At 55.9% G+C, this 18,560-nt stretch overlaps 2 protein-coding genes across 2 annotated transcripts in view; one reads left to right on the forward strand and one right to left on the reverse strand.

Annotated features, from left to right (window-relative positions):
- Nucleotides 1-18,560, reverse strand: part of CACNA2D4 (calcium voltage-gated channel auxiliary subunit alpha2delta 4) — a gene marked incomplete at both ends in the record, with an annotated part of 114,757 nt that overhangs the window by 18,825 nt on the left and 77,372 nt on the right. The gene's annotated exons all lie outside the window — the stretch shown is intronic.
- LRTM2 (leucine rich repeats and transmembrane domains 2) lies at nt 8,907-18,514 on the forward strand. Its single transcript, XM_080811352.1, has 5 exons — nt 8,907-9,090; nt 9,568-9,709; nt 12,361-12,951; nt 16,008-16,484; nt 17,427-18,514. Exons 2-4 carry the CDS (start codon nt 9,643-9,645, stop codon nt 16,460-16,462), a joined length of 1,113 nt encoding a protein of 370 aa, XP_080667478.1. The 5' UTR covers nt 8,907-9,090; nt 9,568-9,642; the 3' UTR covers nt 16,463-16,484; nt 17,427-18,514.

Genomic DNA, 18,560 nt, shown 5'->3' on the forward strand with positions numbered 1-18,560 from the left:
CAGGCAGCAGGCACTGCTGCTTATCAAGATGGACCACTTCCCTCCGAGTCCTGGCTGTCACTACAGCGCTGTTTTCTAAAACAGCTGTGTGCACAGAAGGAAGGGCTCCCTGGCAGGAGTCGTGCTCCCAGGGTTCAGCACCTCCACATTTTACCCCCAGTTCTCGTATCTCCTTTGTCCTTCTCCCTTCTCTGCCCTAATAGCTCAGCCCAGAGACTGTTTAAGGGATCTAGAGCTGCGAGGCTAGGAGGGGCCTATCTCCAAACCTACAAGCTGGGGAGCCAGCAGAGGCTCAAGGTCACGGAGTGCCGGTAACCAAAGGGAGACCAGAGACCTCAATCATTCTACCTCCTTGTTCTACAGAACAGGAAAGCAAGGCCCAGGGCAGTCAGGTCCATTAACTAACTAATAGCTAGTTAATGAGCAACAGAGTCTAGACTCTGGGTCCCCTGATGCCTAGGCTTGGGCTGGTCCCTTCTCTCCCTCATTCAGCTGACAAGAAGGCACTGGGGCGTGGGAGAGGCAGAGTCCCTCTTCCGGAACAGTTCCTAGTTTATGAAAGAAGATAAACCATACCACAGAAAGTGGCTTTACATTTTCTGTGACAAGAATCACAAGGATGACCCCAAGAAAGGCTATAGATGGGAGAAGGTCAAGTCTGTGGACCACCCAGGGAACCTTCGTAAACGAGGAGACTTTCTGGTTGGGTTTTTAAGAAGGGGGAGTCTACCCATGGGGAAGGAGGCTGTTCCAGACTCACGGAAGGAGCTGGAGAAGCAGAGGTCTGTTTAGAGGTAGGTAGGTACAGTTAGCTCGAAGGTAGGATGCACACTGTGTAGGTGAGAGGCAGGGAATTCCCAGGAGGTAGAAGACCGGCTCTCTCTCCTCCTGGGACTGTGGTCTGAGCCCTCCCTGCTGTGTCTGTCGTCCATCAGAACAGACAGAAAGGCGGGGCAGGAGTGCCTGCGAGAGGCATCCTGAGTTTTTCAAGCTGCTTCCCCCTCCCCCGTTCCTGATCCTGATGACCGCCGTCCCCCCCCCCCCCAACGCAAGTGAAATGGAAGAGGGATGGTGGGTATCCCTGACATATTGGCAACACACTGTACCATCTTCTTGTCAGGGCGATTTTAAGAGACTCAAAGAAGGGTCACTTAGGGGGCTTGGTTATAGGCTGTGCTCTCGCTGGGGCAAGTCCCTGGCTTTGCTCCTTTGCTTTTGGATCAGACACTTGTCATCTCTTGGAATATCAATTTCCCCAACTTCCTTGTCCTGACTGGTTAGTAATGAGGCTTCTGAATTCTTGAATACCAGTTTTTTTCCCTTCCATGCCTACCCCATCTAGAAAGAGGAAGAAACCTAGAAAAGCCAAGCATGGTGGAGGGGGGTGGGGGGGAGCTTGCATTTAGTCCCCCCGCCCCCTCCCCCCATCAGCCAGCTGCAGCAGGCCCCTGAGCTTACAGCCGGCCTGTCCTGGCACTGTACTCCCCTAAGCAGCCCTGGTCTGGGGTCACCGAGCCTCACTGACCTGTGTGTGACCATGTGAGGCCAGCTCTCTGTGGCTCAGGGCCCCTTTCTGGAGGACTGCTGGGCAGACGGGCTGCCTGCACACCCCTCCCGTTACCCTCTCTGGAATGAATCACCCTTTGACCAGGAAAGGGGTTCAGTTTTTCCTGCTCCCCAAGCAGGATGGAAGACACTGCCTTGCATCCCTCTGAACTGGAGACAGACCCTGCTTCCTAGGGGCCTCCTGTTGCCAGGGTCCTGCCTCTCTCTGCCAAAGGGAAGGGGAGAGAAGGGGGGAGACCCAGAGTGGGGCAGCTGGTCAGGGCAGGGAGAGCTTGGAGGGGCACAGGAAAGGAAGATGGAGGTCCACGGGAAAACAGCTTTCAACAGCTTTCCCCTCTCCAGTTGGAAGCAATTCAGCCGTAGGAGCCTTTTTTTCCACTGAAATGGTCACATTTTAAGGGTGAGCGCTGCCCTCTGGCCAAGAGCGCCTCTGGTGTGTAAGTGTGTGTGTGTGTGTGTGTGTGTGCGCGCCTGTGCGTGCGCGCCTTCGCCTGTGTGTGCTACTGTCGCTGTCATCACAGATGTACCCCCAGCTGTCACTCCATTGCTCCGTCTCTTTGCTCGCACACGCACGCTCTCCTCCTCTCCCCCTTCTTCCCCTCTCCTATCGTCTCCCTCTGTCCCTCCCTCTTTCCTTCTCAGTTTGTTATTGACCCAGCAGCCGGGTCCCCTTGGCAGCGGCGGCAGGCATTCCTTCTCCCCCGCGCTTTGTGCTGCGCTCCAGGTCCCTGCTCCCGGCGGACTGGGGACTCAGTGCCCACTGCGCTCCGCTTGGCAGGGCTCTCTGGATTTCTCCAGGAACCCCAGGAGGGTCTCACTGGACGGACGGTTTAGAGCTACTTGATTTAAGGAGCTTGCGGTCAGGGTGAAGAAAGGTGAGTGCTGTTCACTGGAGGGAAGGCATGAAGGGCCGGTGGGGGTGCAGGGTGGCCGGGACACGGGGAATGGGGCCCATCTTTGCTGGGTCTCCTGGCCTTGCACAGACAGCCACTGTTACCTCCTGCCTGGGAGCAGTTGCTGGGATTGGGGAAGTGCTCAGGACTGGACATCAGGGCAGCCCAAAGACACAGGGCGCAGGGCTACTCGGACCTCACAGTGTTGGGGAGGTGAGCTGGGCTTCTGCTGGGGCAGGGGAGGGGAGAAGAGAGCAGTGCCAGTGCCTGATGACAGGCCCGGGTGGCATAGAAACCAGTCCCCGCAGCACGGGGAGTGCCAGCCAAGAGCCCTGTGCCGTCTGCCTGCCCAGCTCAGCATTCACAGCCCGAGGAGCTTGGGTGCTATGGGAAAGGGGATGCTGGTGACAGAACTGGTTCAGAGCGTGGCTTGGGTCGGGGGTGGCAGGCTGGAGATCTGAGCTGTCTGAGGTATGGGAATAGACCTCGGGGGCCCAGCCTCTTTGCTGGATGCCCTCAGCGTGGAATTGCTTGCCTCCAGGCAGCTGTCCTTGGACAAGGGTGCAGAGGAACCCTTCCCTAGCTGGACATGGCCCCACACAGCTGTGGGGGAAGGTTCCCTGGTGGGGGCGTGGCTGGGAGTGGACAAGGGAGAAAAGCCTTGCAGCTCTTCCTTGGCAAAGCCAGAGGCCCTGCTCCCAGCTATCAGGGGGGCCGGGGGCAGGGGGTGGACCCCGGCTCGTGAGAACTCACTCGGGGTGTCTCCCAGCTACACGCCGGGTCCTCTACCTGTAAATGGGTTGGGAAGCCTTATGCCTCCTTGGTGGGAGTTGTGGACTCAGCCTCGGGGGAAATGGGTAGTGTACAGCCCGGCCCTGCCCGCCTGGCACTCTGACCCACTGAGGCATGGGCATTCTGAGCTGGAGTAGGAAAACTGCTCTCAGCAGCCCCAGGCCCATTTTGACAATGCAGAGAGGGTGGTCTAACCGGGGGTCCCAACCGCCCAGCTCAGTTCCAGGGGCTGCTTTGTCTTTTCTGTGAGCTAAGCTGTCTGAGTCGGCAGGGGGCAAGGGGGGGGGATGGCAAAGGTGGCACCTGGCTGTCAGGGCACATGGGGCATGGCTTTGGCATGACTCAGATTGACGCCCAGGAGCTTAGATAACTACATTGGCGGGGAGGGGGGGAGGGAGGGAGGGAAGGGAGGCTGAGCACGTGGAGGGGGCGGGGGAAGTCCAGCAGGAGGGAAACCCGAAGCAGCTTCCTGCTCTTCCCACCCCACCTCCCCACTGCTACAGTCTCCAGCATTGCCAAAAGAGGGAGCCCAGGAAAGCCAGCCTGGGGGTGGCAGGAGAAGGAGGGACGTTTCTTAAGCAACCGATCTGGTTTCTTTGGGGTTTGGCTGGAAGCTGTGTCTGGGGCCTGGATGAGCAAATCTCCTTCCTATTTCCTTGGCACCAAAGCCAAGGAGGGGCCAGGTGGAGCTGCTTTGGGCAGGATGGGTAACATGGGCTAGAGGCAGGGGAGGGCCTTTATGTAATGTTGGGATGTCTGGGGAGGAAGGAGTTGTAGCTCAGACAGGCTCTCCCTTCTTGGGGTCTCTCTCCTTCTACCTCAGATCAGGCCTCTTCTGCCCCCAGCCCAAGACCACGGCCTGAGCCCCTAGCCCGACCTCGATGAGGATGCTTAGCTGATTCACAATGGCCAGGGGCTCCAGTGAGGAATGACTGGGGGCTTTTCTGTTTGGATTCCCAGAAGATCTGTTTGGGATCAGGACTATTCAACAAGGAAACCAGGAGGCAGGAAGCTTGGGGTGAGAATGGGATATGCTTTTTAAAACGAACCAGGAAGGTCAGCTGGTTCCAAGTACAGACAGAGAGATTTGAAAAAAACTGCTTCCATGCTGCCTGGGCAGTGTGTCATGAAGGTGACGGGCAGGAAGAGACTGAGCATGTTTCCTAGAAGGGCCCAGATGGCCAGACTGGAGGCAGCAGGTGGAAAGGCCACCCTGCGTGGTCCCCACCAAACAGGGCTCAGCTCAGGCCACCCTGCAGTCCAGGTCCCCCTCCCCACTCTTGGTGCCTCTCACCCTCCTGTGACCTTCACCTGTCTGCAGAGGGAAGTGGGTGCACAGGTGACCACGAAGGCCCTTTCTGCTTCTCAGTTCTGTGACTCTTGGATGCTGAGGGCGTGCAGAAGCCTTGTCCTCAACTAGAGAACCTTGACTGAAGGGAGATCCTGGTGGAGGTGAATGGAAGAGCAAGCATGATGTCCTAGAAGTCATGGACCCCTGGGCTGAGGTTCAATGGGCCTTAAGTGCTTGTGTGGTTTGGACACTGGACTTGGGATGATGGACATGAAAGAAGCATCAGGGGAAGGGTGTGGACGCCAGGCTGGCAGTGGGTGTGTTGGAGGTTTCTAGCTGAGGTCTGAGCCAGCCTCACATGGAGGACTAACCTCTGTCTGCAGGAGAAACCCAAGGCACAGGAGCAGAGAGGCCATCACCCCACACCCTCTGACCCAAGCAGTCTGTGGGTCTGGGGCTCTGGCAGGCTGCTCCTTGCCTGTCGCCCGTGGGGCTGGGTGGGGGGGGGGTGCTCCCAGTCCCCAGGGGATGCTGCTGCACCCACTCAGCACGGCAGGAGCATGCGGAGCTTTCTGCTCTGACTGCTGCCTCCTGTTCCATCACTACCCTCCACTCCTGGCTTCCCTCCTCACCTCAGCACCCATCCCTCCCCCCGAAGGGGTTCTAGAAAGCCCTCTCCACATCCTTTCCTAAGATCCTGGCCACCTGGGACGTTTCTGCACTGCACTGATGAGCTTACTGGAAGAAGGGGCCCTGGAGGGGGGACTGGGCTGGGGTCTCGTCCAGTTCAGCTCAGCTGGCTTCTTCACCAGCAGGAGGGGCATCGGAGCACCTGCCGCCAGGTCCCCTGAGTCTGGGGGTGAGGACTTGCATAAACCGTGAAGAGCTCTACAAATAGAAGATTGCCTCTCCCGTGTCTGCCTTTCCTTCCTACACCTGGAACCCCTGCCTGTGAGCAGATCAGGAGCAGAATGGACCCGTTCTGCTCAAAGCTACTAACTCAGCTGTAGCTCTGTCCCCAGGCTGCTTGAGCACAAAGCTGTATTCATTCTTCCCCGCTCAACCTGACACAAGTTACTTCATTTCCTTTGCCTCAGTTTTCCCCAACTGCAAAAACTCAGAGTGTTGTTCTGAGAACTAGGAACACTATAAACAGGTGTTTGTGGCTATAGTAGCCGCTTCTCCTCACACAGGGGCTTTCTGAAGGAGGTTAATGTCAGTATCCTCCGCCCACGCCCCCCTCCCCTTGCCCAGGTCACGGTCATTCCCTAGATGGGGTCTGGGGGGACGGAACTGCACGGCCTCCCGGGAGGTGCCAGGGCCTGTCAGGAGAGAAGCCATCTGTCTTGTGCTTCTCAAACTTGAGAAGTATGGGATCTTGTTAAAATTCAAATTCTAGTTGGGTGGGCCTGGGGCGGGGCCTGACAGTCGCATCTAAGAAATTCCTAAGAAAGGCCCACGGACCATACTGAGTAGCAGAGGATTCTCTGGCGTTCTCCCTTTGATTGCTTGTAGTTCCTCGGCCCCACCATGTCCAGGTTCTCTCAGCAAAGCCCAGCGAAGGAGGCCCAGTGCCCCGCTGGGGCCCGGCCCTTCTCTCGGGTGTCTCTGTCCCTGGGGCTGAGACAATGAGCGTGTGAGGAACAGGAGCAAGTCCAGCATCCGCGAGGCTGTGGGACTTGGAGATCTTTCTGGCAGGGCCTCCCTGCTCTTTTCTGTCCCCCATTCCCCATCCTGGGTGCAGGGACTTCCCTCTCAGACAGTGTAAATTTATTCCAGCAGCCGGGCAGTGCCCGCTGCCGCAGATGCTCTCCTAATGTAGGTCACCCCCTTTCCTAATGAAGCTGGAGACTTCTGGGGGTGGGAAGGGGTCCTTGGGTTGGAGGTGTGCTTGTGGGCAAAGGGCCAAGGAGGCAGGAAGCGCTGGGTTCTAGCCCCGTATCTTCCTAAAGGTCACTTCCATGGTGCCCAAGGAGGCAGGGCCAGCTCGGTGGGGAGCACAGGTACTGCTGCCCCAACCCCCGCCCCTGGACCTGGGGGACTTTGTTTTCATCACATTTCTCTAGAGATGCTGGGGTCAATGGTGTCCGGTCACCTCGGAAGATGACGCCTAGGGGTCTGCCTTGCTGCTTGCTGCTCAGCCCCTGGGCTATTGGGATGACGCTGAGGTCCGGGATGTGTGGGTGGGCTGGAAAATGAGAAGCTGCTTGAAAAAGAGGGGAACAGGCTCAGGTGGAAACAGGGCCTGGGCTTGGGCAAGAGCAATTCTCGGTCCCCTGTGTCCTTGCAAGAAGCTGGAAAGGGCGGGAGCAGAAGCCTGGATTGGGTCTTCAGCAGCCCTCTGGGTCTGAGTATAGAGAATGTTCTGGAGTGGGGGCTACCTTGTGGGGTTTTTGTTTAGACCTTACTTCTGGGTTGGAAGTGTCCCCGCACATCTGTCTGCTGGGGGCTCTTGCTGATTGAGTGTTGGCATCTGAGGGGGAACGCTGGAGGGCTGCCAGTGGGCATGCGTGTATGCATGCGTGTGTATGTGTGTGTGTATGTGCGCGTGAGCACGTGCCTAACTGCACAGCTCTCTGTGGGTGTGTGTCTGCACAATGTGCTGTGTTGGGTGCTTCAAGCACGTGTCTGGGAGCCTCTGTGCACCCTGCTTGGTACACACATGAGCGTCCCCCCATAACGGCCATTCCCGGGTGATGGTCACCAGGGAGCGGATGAGCAGCCAGACTCAGACCTGTTCTGATCTAGCATGTGACCTTGGGCAAATTGGTCATCATCTCCATGCCTTGGATGGCCACTAACCTGCCTGATACTGTGTGGGTGCCATGAGCTCTGGCTGTGAGGGTTCTTATGGGAGTTGGAGGCTCTTCCAAGGGTCAGGGCCTGAGGGACACATAGAGGGTGGACACTGCTGTCCGGATGGAAGTCCAGGAAGGCTGTGTGTGCGAGCGTGCCCAACCACAAGCATCCTGTGATGGGCCATCTGCTCAGGAATAGGGAAGGAGTCCCATGTGTGAGGCTGGTGGGACTAGGAAGGAGGTGTTACTTAGAACTCATGCAAGCTTCGGTCCCCCTCCCCGCGGAGGAGGGGAGCTGGGGCTTCCTCACAGCTATCATGGGCTCATGTCCAGGCTGGGCACGTTCTCCTGAATTATCTTCTAAGGTAATGTGTACTAAATATAGTAGATGTTAACTCTCCTCCCTTAATTAAATTGATCTGCACAGAGATTCCGCCCATGAAGTCTTACTGTCATCACTTTCAGAGAGAAGATAACTGAGGCTCAGAGAGTTTACTCGGTTTGCTAAGGCTGCCCAGCTAGGGAGCGGCAGGACCCGAAGGGAACGGGAGGCCTGTGGGCCAGGGCTGGCGAGAGCTGCTGGGGAAGACACTTGAAGCCTCTCCTTCATGTCTCAGCCCAGGGCCCAGGACCCATCCAAGAGGCGGTGCGGGGCGCCGGGCTGCTCCCCACACCCCACATTGGGGCCCAGTTGTTGTGACAGACTCTGCCAGCCCTTAGGAGGCCTGCACGACCTGGAGCCCCCTATCCCCCAGTGGAAGAGGGGGAAAGAGACCAACCAAGACCCCCTCCCCGCCCCAGGCTCCCCTTGCTGGGAGCAAAGTTGAGGGTCCCATGGGGGTTGCTGTGTTTTAAGTGAGGTTTGGAGGTGGCTTGATTCGAGAGTGGGGGCTGGGGAGGCACCAAGAGACACCAGGAATGGCAGCAGGCCCCAAAATGCCCGAGGGAAACCTGCTTCACCGGATGCAAGATGTCAGAGCTGACTTAGCTTCCCAGCAGTCCCTCTACCTCCTCAGCTGCCTGCTTAACTCTGCCCCTGGCTCCTCCAGATTGTGGGGGGGAGAGTGTGGTGATGGGGTGGGGGTGCGTGTGAGAGCGGAGGCTATGACCGGGATCACGGAGGGATGAGCAGGTCACCAGAGGAGCCAACCAGGAGCAGTGGGCTGACGGGATGCTGGCCCTTTGGGAACAGGAGGGGCTGGGCAGGGGGCAGAGCCTTCCCTTCCTGCACCTGTCCCCTTCCCCACCGTGTCCCGCTTGCTGCAATGGTACCACCGTCCCCCTTTCCCATCCCTCCGATGGGGCTGGGAGAGCTGAGGCTCTGGCCTCTGTCTGAGGGCCTAAGCCATACCTAGAAGGAAATGGGACCACGGGAGGGCCCATGCCCCTCTTACTAGTCTTTGGGTTGGCACAGGGCCGGTCCTGAGACCCTAGACAGGGTGACTACCCCTCTTTTGTCATCTGCAAGAGAAACCTGCTTCCTTGCCTTCCTGGGCCCCCTCCCAGCCCTCCTTCTGCTCCAAAAGCTCATCCTCTCCTTCCTGTCCCTGTCTCCTGCATGAACAGCTGCTGCAGCATGAACTCCCTGAGCTGATGAGTCTTATTATAGACCAGCGGGCGGAAGACAGAGCACCGCACCTCACCTCTCAGGCGAAGGTGGAGGGGAAGCAGGAGGCCAGCCCGGTGGCGGGAGCAGGGCCTGGGCCTCACGCCTGACACAGCAGCTGACTCTGCCTCTTTGGGGGCCATGGTAAGAGCGGCGCGGGGACCGAGAACATGGTTACCGTGGCCTCACTCTGCTTACCTGGTAGATATGTCCCTCACTGTCCCACCTGTGACTTGGGGGGAAACTCACAAAGGAGTCCCTATCACCCTGCAGAGTATTTTAGAGATAGCACACCAGAGAGGCCTCAAGAGAGGCCGGGGAGGGGACACCGGAGAGGCTACCGCTGGGGACCTCCGCATCGCACAGGCAGAACTCAGCAGCATGCCACAGCCCGGAGCCTGCCCTCTTTGCCACCCCAGTCACCCAGGGAGGGGGGCGGTTTCCTGGCTTCTCTGCCCCTCATTCTCCTCCTTCCCCCACTCAGGGAATCATAGCTGAGTAGAACGGGAGCGGGAATGACAAGGAGTGTAAAGAGACACCAAGCCCTCTCCTAACCCCTGGGCTGGAACGGGGCCTCAAGTGCTGTTCAGCTCTCTCTCTCTCTCCCTCTCTCTCTCTCAGGACTGACAGGTAGCACGCACTGAGGGGCTCTTCTCTCCCCGGAGGTACAGAGCCGTAAGAGCTGTGGTGTTCACCATGCTGGCCCAGGGCACTGGCCCCGAGCAGAGGACCAGGCCTGCCCTGCCATGGAGGCAGATCTCTTGTGAGTACAGTGGGGCAGGGGTGGGGGGGAGGGGGCAGCTTGGCATGCAGTGATGCCCGCCAGGCTGCAGGAAGCTCTGATCTTTCTGGGATGCCCAAGGCCTGAGAAGCCAGGGGTTGCCCTCTACAGTCTAGCCCATGGTACTGGCATCTGTGGCAGCCCAAGAAAGAGTTGCCGTTGAGAGCTTCGGTGGTTAAGTCAGGAGCTGGAGGCCATGACGGGTGGTTCTGCAGCTCTAGGTGGGGCCACTCCTGCGCCCAGGAAGTCCACCCCCACCCCCAGCAGTCTGGCTTGTGGGAGTCCTGCTGCTCTAATGGCGAGTCTCCCTCTTGTCTTCCATTGACTGGGTGAACCTAGAGGCTTCTGTCTCAGTCTTCCTAGCTCTGAAATGGAGAGAGCTCTTGGATTGTGGTGTTAGAAGGGCCATAGGGGTTGGGTCCCAGCCTTCCTTCTGTATATGGGGAAAATGGGATCTCCATTTCCCATAAGAAAGACTTGTAAGTTGTTGGGCTGAAAGAAGCTTGAGAATTCTCATCAGGAGAGGCAAAGTGTCCAGGTCAGTGAGGACTGGCCTGCCCAAGGCTACATGGTAAGAGGTAAGAAATGGTCCCGAGGGACATTTTTCTGCCTGACTTCTCCCTTCGCTCACTTGGCTCGGTGATACCGTGGCAGGACTAGAGCAGCCTGAATTATTCACCACGTGAGAGCGGCTGATCCCTGAGCCACTCAGATCCTGTTTCAACCTCATTCTAGAATCACTCAACACCTCGCAATACAGGATTATGTTTTCTTGTCACCAGAGCTTTTATGTCACCCTGAATTCCTCAGGGGTGGGGGGGATAATGGCTTCTGGTTATGACCGTTCTGTGAGGGAAGGTGGATGGATTGAATTATTTTCTGGAGAAAGTGAAGTCTGAAGAATGTTGATTTTCAGATGGCAGAGTGGGGCAGGCTGACCTGGCAACAGAAGCGATCAGAGGGGTAAGAAGGTGAGAGGTAGCAGCAGGCCACCCCACGTGGCCAGGAAGGGTCACTGGTCAGCTCTCATGCCCATGACTGTGCTTGTTCCTCTGGAGAATGAGGCTCAGGTGTCAGCCTTACAGTCCGCCTCTCAGCTGTCACTGACCACAAGTATGGGGAGAGATAATCCCGTACTGTTCCTTCAAGCTCTGGTCTTGGGGACATCAGACAACGAGACATTTACCGGACAGAGGCTCAAGACCATCCCATTCAGGCACTCAAGTCGGAGTGGCTGCTGGCTCTCTGATGGGATCACCTGGGCCATGAACTGGGCCTGATTCTCCATTGCTTCTCTGGCTAGGTTCTTTCCTCTGGACCTCTCTTTCTAAAAGAAAACAGCCACACTGCTGCTTGCAGTGTGCTGCTCTGCACCCCTACCCTCAACTTGGAGCTATGCTAGGCTCAGACACGCCATGCGTGAAAGAGACAGAGCACAAAAGGGCCCTCCCACCCCTGCCCTTACAACCTCCCCTGCGCTGTCAGATCTGTATGAATCCCACATTCAAGATGGAGCCAGTAATTTGCCAGACCGGGTGCTGACTTGAAGAAGTTGAACTATTTTGAGCTCACCCATTCTCTCTTCCACAGCGAGCAAACGTCTATGAGACTCAGGAAGATACTTGAGGGGAGATTCGCAGTCACTCTGAGAAAGTGCTGCTGGACAATGGAATGAGCTGCTCTGTTATAATTATTCTCTGAGGGGTCTCAGCCCTTCCCCAGGCTAGACTCTGAGCTTGCTTACTCAGAGGGGTCCTGGGCAAAACATGGGACCACAAAAGGAAAGCTGTTAATGGGTCCATCCTGCAGAAATGCTACCCCGCAGCCCTTAGGAACTGGAGCCCAACCTAAGTGCATGGTTGGTTTTAGAATGAAAATAAATATGAAACTTCTCCTAGAATCTATGATTTGCAGTCATTTGTGCCCAAGTGTTCTTCAGCATGGAAGTGGATTTGGGCGTCTTATCATTTCCACTGTGGTCTCCGGAGTGGGACCCTAGAGGGGCTGGGGCTCCTGGTCTTCATATGGGAGGATGTAGGGGACAGGGGTAGGAGCACCCCTTTGTGCTCCCCCTCTTACACGTACTGTGCGTCTTAGCCTAGGGCAGCTCCAAGTTGGGGGTGGAGGTGCAGGGGGGAGGGAAGCAGCAATGTGGCTATTTTCTTTTGGAAAGAGGATCTTTCTCTGTGACACTGGGAGAGGAACAAGGGAGCAGGTTTCTTTGACACCCTTACATCCTTTATTTGGTCAACATCTATGGTATCAGTGGGGTCCAAGCTCCCAAGGAGATCAACCAGGGGAGGCCCCGTGAGCTGGGACATCCTTGTGGAACCACACTGCTCGTCCTCTGGACTCAGGCCTGCCATTCTGCAGGACTGTACTCCACTCAAGTGGTTTCTTTGCCAGATGTGCTGCGAGGCAAGGAGCCCTGCTGACACTGTGTGATGTCCAGTAATATAGATGGGCTTCGGACTTGTTAATTATCTTTTTTTGTGGTCAGTGAGGATTTGTGCATTGATCGGGGCTCTGGCCAAAACAGATAAAGTCAAGAGGCCATTATGTTACAAATTAGAAAGGACGGTAACCCCCTGCCCATGGCTTTCTTTCCGCCTATCTGTCCCCCTCCTCTCCAGGGATCACCTGCTGGATCACGCTGTATGCTGTGGAGGCCCTCCCTGCCTGCCCCTTCTCCTGCAAGTGTGACAGCCGCAGCCTGGAGGTGGACTGTAGCGGCCTAGGCCTCACCATGGTGCCCCCAGACTTGCCTGCGGCCACCCGAACCCTCTTACTCTTGAACAATAAGCTGAGTGCCCTGCCAAGCTGGGCATTCGCCAATCTGTCCAGCCTGCAGCGGCTGGACCTATCCAACAACTTCCTGGACCAGCTGCCCCGGTCCATTTTTGGGGACCTGACGAATCTCACGGAGCTGCAGCTGCGCAACAACAGCATCAGGACCCTGGACAGGGACCTGCTGCAGCACTCGCCCCTGCTCCGCCACCTGGACCTGTCCATCAATGGGCTGGCGCAGCTGCCCCCTGGCCTTTTTGATGGACTCCCCGCTCTGCGCTCCCTGTCACTTCGCTCCAACCGTCTGCAGAACCTGGACCGCCTGACTTTTGAACCCCTCGCAAGCCTGCAGCTGCTGCAGATTGGGGACAACCCCTGGGAGTGTGATTGTAACCTGCGTGATTTCAAGCACTGGATGGAGTGGTTCTCCTACCGAGGTTAGTCCTGCCTGGGTTAAGGAATCGGGAGAATCAGCCCTGGCCCAACACTTTTCCTGGAGGCTGGGCGCTGACTCAGGGCCGAGGTCCAGGGAGAAGGGGTGGCCCTACCTCTCCACTAGCTCCGGGCTGGAAGAGTCTCAGCCTGGGCTCCAATCCATGGGCAGGGCAGAAAGGCTGGTGCTGCTTTCCCTCCCCCTTTACTGCTCGGCTTTCTTCTTTGTGTGCCCCTCCCAGCTCCTAGCCTCCTTCCTCTTCTTTTTCTTTCAGACTGACTCACTGTAACTCGATCTCACTTCTGTAGGTATTGTGAGGCAACTTAATAATTTTCCTCTGCATCCCACCAGGTATGCCTCTGGGCTTCCCTGGCATGGTAGGAGGAAGAAAAACCACCCTTGCTCCTCTGAATAATACAGCAATTTCTTAAATATCCTCATTTTCAGGAGGGTGGAATATAATTTAAATCCACAGATAAAACCAAAGTTTTGTTTTGATGATGATCTCAACGCTTTCTCCCAAGAAGTTTTATATTCATAGCTTTTAATAAGAAACCAAATGACTTTAGTTTTACTCTTTCCCTTCCCTCTTTTGGGGAAAGTTCTAGAATGAGCTATAAAATGATAAGGAGGGCAAAGAAGTGAGTGTAGTGGTTAAAAGTGCCAGATCTGGGTGTGCTTTGTGGCTCTGTCCCTTAGTAGCTGTGTGATCCTGAGAAACCTCTCTGTGGCAGTGTCCTCATCTGTAAGATGGGTCAGGTAACAGCTATCTGATAGAATCATTGTGAGGATTAAATAGTAATGCTTGTAAAGGTATCTTTTTTCTTTTAAAGATTTTATTTATTTGTCAGAGAGAAAGAGAGAGAACACAAGCAGGGGGAGCAGCAGGCAGAGGGAGAAGCAGGCTCCCTGGCAAACAAGGAACATGATCCGGGACTTGATCCCAGGTCTCTGGGATCATGACCAGAGCCAAAGGCAGACACTTAACCGAATGAGCATCCGCATGTAAAGTGTCTTGAAAAGTACTTAGCATAAAGCAAGTTGTCCATAAAACCTATTCATTTATTTGTTCGTTTGCTACTAGTAGTCATAACATAGAATGGATTTAGTAGGACAGAATTTGGTGCCCAGCACAAAGTAGATACTCCCTGAGTATTTGCTGAATGAGTGAATCAACGTGAAAAGAATACCAATCCTTTCCACCAGTCTTGCTCCTTTTGTTTCGTATCCAGCCACATTTGCACAATATTCTCCTGTGTTAGTTAATTAAACAATTTTACAGGGGCACTTGGGTGGCTCAGTCAGTTAAGCTATTGCCTTCGGCTCAGGTCATGATCCTGGGTCCTGGGATCGAGCCCTGAATCGGGGTCCCCGCTTGGTGGGAATCCTGCTTCTCCCTCTCCCTCAGCTCCTCCCCTGGCTCATTCTCTCTCTCTTTCTCTTACTCTCTCAAATAAATAAATAAAATCTTCTAAAAAATTTTTATAAACTGTAAAGTGCCATAAAATGTTAGTCACTATGATAATTTCTCCCATTCTTGTGAGTCAGGAAATAGCAATTAATACCTATATAGCCTCCAGTTTATAAATATCTTTTCATGTACATTATCTATCCTAATCCTTATAACAGTTAATTGAGCTAGCCATTCTTATTTTATGGCCACGAACACCAAGACTCACATGCAATTAAATAAATTAAATTATTGGCGAGGATTCAACCTTAGGTCTTTGAACAGGAAGGTGAGGTTGCTTCCATCTCAACACCCCACCCCTGCCTGTCTGAAGGGGGCCCTTGGACACACTGTGCTGGGTGTGAGACTTGCCACAAGTCCCCGAGGCACTCAGGGGCACAGGGAACTAGGGGCCAAGGGTCTCAGCCCCATTTGTTATCCCTAGGCAACGTCCTTGTCTTTTTACATAGTCATCAGGAACTAAATTCTTAGCACCAAAGGGCCTGGAGTGGGAATGTCTATTTTTGGAACTTTTCAACAGTATAGTTGTTTTCAACCTTGCACTTCTTTAAAAAAAAAATTCTTGGGATGTTTTCATCAGCATCCCAGGAAAAACGTATCTATTGTATGAGGAGACGGATGTACAGCAGCTGCTCGGGGAGAGGGAACTGGCAGTGAGGGGATGGCAGGAGCTATTTGGGAAGGGATCTCTTGCCGGCATCCAGATTTCACTGGAAGCTGATAGAGGGACAAACTCTGACTCTGACTTCCTAGGGGATTCTCCTGACCTACCACCTGTGCTCTGCACACACATTCTCTCCTGACCTCCCCAAGGCTCAGCCTGTGCGCCACACCCCCTCATTAGCACCAGCCCCCCTCCTTTGCCCTTAGGGGTCTCAGGGTTCCCTCCCAAGATGTCACTGTGCTCAGAGATGCTGGGGTGCTGATGGGCTATGGGAATGCTCTCAAAGAGGAAAAGACAAACATTCTCACCTGACCTTTTTTCTCCCCATGCCAAAGAAATAATCTTGGGCCACCAAAAGCCCCCGTCTAGAAGAGTGGCGGCTGTGGCAGTGGCTTTTGACTTGTCCTTCCTGTGACAGGGAGCAGTGCTGGAGGGATGAGATACAGTGGGAAACAGTGTTCCATATTTACAGATGGGCAGTGAGCAGGCAGATGGGGGGGCAAGGAGAGGAGTAGTGGACCTGCAGCCCCGGCAGCGCTCTCGGCTCTCTCTTTGCATGGCTGAGTCTTCCCGAGCATCGGCCTACATTGGCGGTGCTGTACTCTTGTGGAGCAGTTGGACTCAGGGCAGAGCAGGCTGGACTGGAATGGTTGTGTGCTTCTCTAAAATGGGAATGATGGCGCTATCCATTTTCTATGCTTCTGTGCTGATGGAATGACCTGTTATGTGTACCTCACTGTTCGTGGTCCTTGGCTTCATAAATGCTGGTTGTTCTCCCTTCCTCTCCTACTCCTGTGACTCCAGGACCGACTGCATTCTTGATTAACCTTCAGGGCCTTCTGTTTTGGGGTCCTGGAGATGGGGAGAGGGAGTCCAGGTTCCGGATGCCTGGTCAGCCCCAGCTTTTTTTCTCCCCTGGTTGCAGGGGGGCGCCTGGACCAGCTGGCCTGCACCCTACCCAAGGAGCTGAGGGGGAAGGACATGCGCGCCGTCCCCATGGAGATGTTCAACTACTGCTCCCAGTTGGAGGACGAGAATAGCTCGGCTGGGCTGGGTATTCCGGGGCCGCCCTGCACCAAGGCCAGCCCTGAACCCGCTAAGCCCAAGCCGGGGGCTGAGCCCGAGCCCGAGCCCAGCACAGCCTGCCCCCAGAAGCAGCGGTATCGGCCGGTGAGCGTGAGGCGGGCCATCGGCACCGTGATCATCGCGGGGGTGGTCTGTGGCATCGTCTGCATCATGATGGTGGTGGCTGCTGCCTACGGCTGCATCTACGCCTCCCTCATGGCCAAGTACCACCGGGAGCTCAAGAAGCGGCAGCCCCTCATGGGGGACCCGGAGGGTGAGCACGAAGACCAGAAGCAGATCTCTTCTGTGGCATGAGAGCCCCGCCCCACTGGCCTAGGTAGGAAGGGCAGGGAGAGCACGTGGGGGATCTCTTCTGTAAGGGCTGCCCTTCCCTCCACCTCCACTGGTGCCCCCGGCCCTCCAGAGAGCAAGGCGCGGTGTGGGGGTCTCCATGAACTTCGAAGTCTCTGAGGAAGCTGCCCTTGTGCTCAAGGCTCCTGTTCATGCCCCTCCGGGGGCCACCAAGTCTTTGAACAGCTGGAGATCTCCCTAAGCTTCTGGCTATGGCTCTGTGTGCAAGTGCAGGCTTCTGGACTCAGGGTTCCCCTGCTGTCCTTCCTGCCCTGGGGCAATCACAGCTGGGTGCCTCTCCCCTTTGGCCCATAGGTGTGGGGAGGAGGGGAGGAGGGGGCCAAGGGGTCAATTCCTGTGACCCCCTTCTAAGCCAGGAAGATACTCTCAGCTGCCCTTCAGTGTCCAAGTTGAGTCCAGCTTTCAGCCGCTAGCTCTAATGTATGATCACACCAACCCTGGCATCTGGACCCAGCACTTAGAAACTCAGTTATGACACACTCCCTTGGCTGCAGCCATCGTGTCCCTCTGTCTGCTACAGGCCACACCAGCCCCACTGTTCCCAGCCTCACTCATGCCCTCCCACACACACCCGGTGTCACCAGTGCAATTACACCGACTGGAAATCTCTCTCTTTCTCTGTCTGTCCGTCTCTCTCTGTCTCACACACACACAGAATCACACGGAGATAGAGGTCATGAGAACTTAGGGGGCGGTGACCTGTTTCCCCCTTGTGTCTCTGGCCGTCAGGCCACAGAACATTTCACTTGCTTACTGCAACCTTCTCGAGTCAACAGGGGGGAGAAGCCCACACCAACAACACAAGGATTCCTTTGAGAGTCTCTGAAGTGGGCCAGAGTGGTGCTGCTGGCTGAGCCTTCCTGTCACCATGGTAACCCTCTCACACCTCTCCTGCTGGGTTTTCCAGGGACACCGGCCCAGAGGCCTTGACGCTGCAGCATGTGTGGATGGCAGCCTCCAGAGAGCCCAGGCCCATCCCACTGGGCGTTTCTTCAGCGCTGTCTAAGGACATCATCACTGCCAGGCCCCATGGGGATACCCACCAGTTCCACTCCTATAGCCTGCAGCCCAAGAACCATTGCTCTGTACCTCTCACCCCTCCATCTTCAGCAGCTCCGGGCCTGGGACCTTGGGTGGGGACTGGGTCACGACTGGTGGCATCTTGGGAATGCAGATAGCCTTCGCATAAGCTTGCTGCCGGGGCGGACCCCCAGCAGGCCCCAGGGGCAGGGAGAGGGCTGCAGGTTCTGCCCAGAGGCTGCAGGGGTGGGGTTCCTTCCCCAGGGTTTTGTGTGATCAGTCTGGCTTCCTGGAGTCTTTAATTGCACCTGGACTGGGCTCCAAACCAGAGCATGGGCCGAGGTCCTGCTTGTTACCTGCAACCTACACCGAAGGGGCGGCAGGGGAGGAGACTGTGCTGCTGTGCGGGGCTTTGGGGGGCACGAGTCCCCTTGTGGTGTAGGTTGGCCGTCTCCCTGTGAGTCTGATCACAGGTGAGTACTAGGTCTCCCCCTGCTGGACACCCGTTTTCCGACGGCTTACGGAGAGTGGGGAGGCATCCGGCTGGATTCAGGCTCTAAGAGGGGGTCTTGCTGGTGGCCCCAGGAGCGGTCTCCAGAACATGGAGGCCAAGAGTCTGAGGAGGGACAGGGCAGGACAGGGCAGGCCCACCTCGCCTTGCACCCCACCCCCATCCTTTCATCTTACAGAGGATCGTGGTAGGTGCGGGGGTCTGGGGGAGGGGCAGGGAACGCCTTTGAACATGGTGGGGGCGGAGCTCAGTGCAAGTGGCCTCCCCTGGGCTGGGGGCATAGTCTTCCTTCTTTTGGCTTTCCGGCTGACACCAGATCTAGGAATTTTCTAAAGGAAAAGGAGGGGAGGGGTGGGTATTGTCAATGGTGGTATCTTCAGCCTGAGACAGAAGATTTTTAAAGGCAAAATTATATTTCTGGTTCGTTGTTTCAGAAGAACAATAAAGACTGTATTTTCCTATGTACCTCCTGGTTTCCTTGGGTGGGGAGGGCATGCGGGCGCTGGGAGA

This window comes from Martes martes (assembly GCF_963455335.1).
Source record: "Martes martes genome assembly, chromosome: 8".
NCBI lineage: Eukaryota > Metazoa > Chordata > Mammalia > Carnivora > Mustelidae > Martes > Martes martes.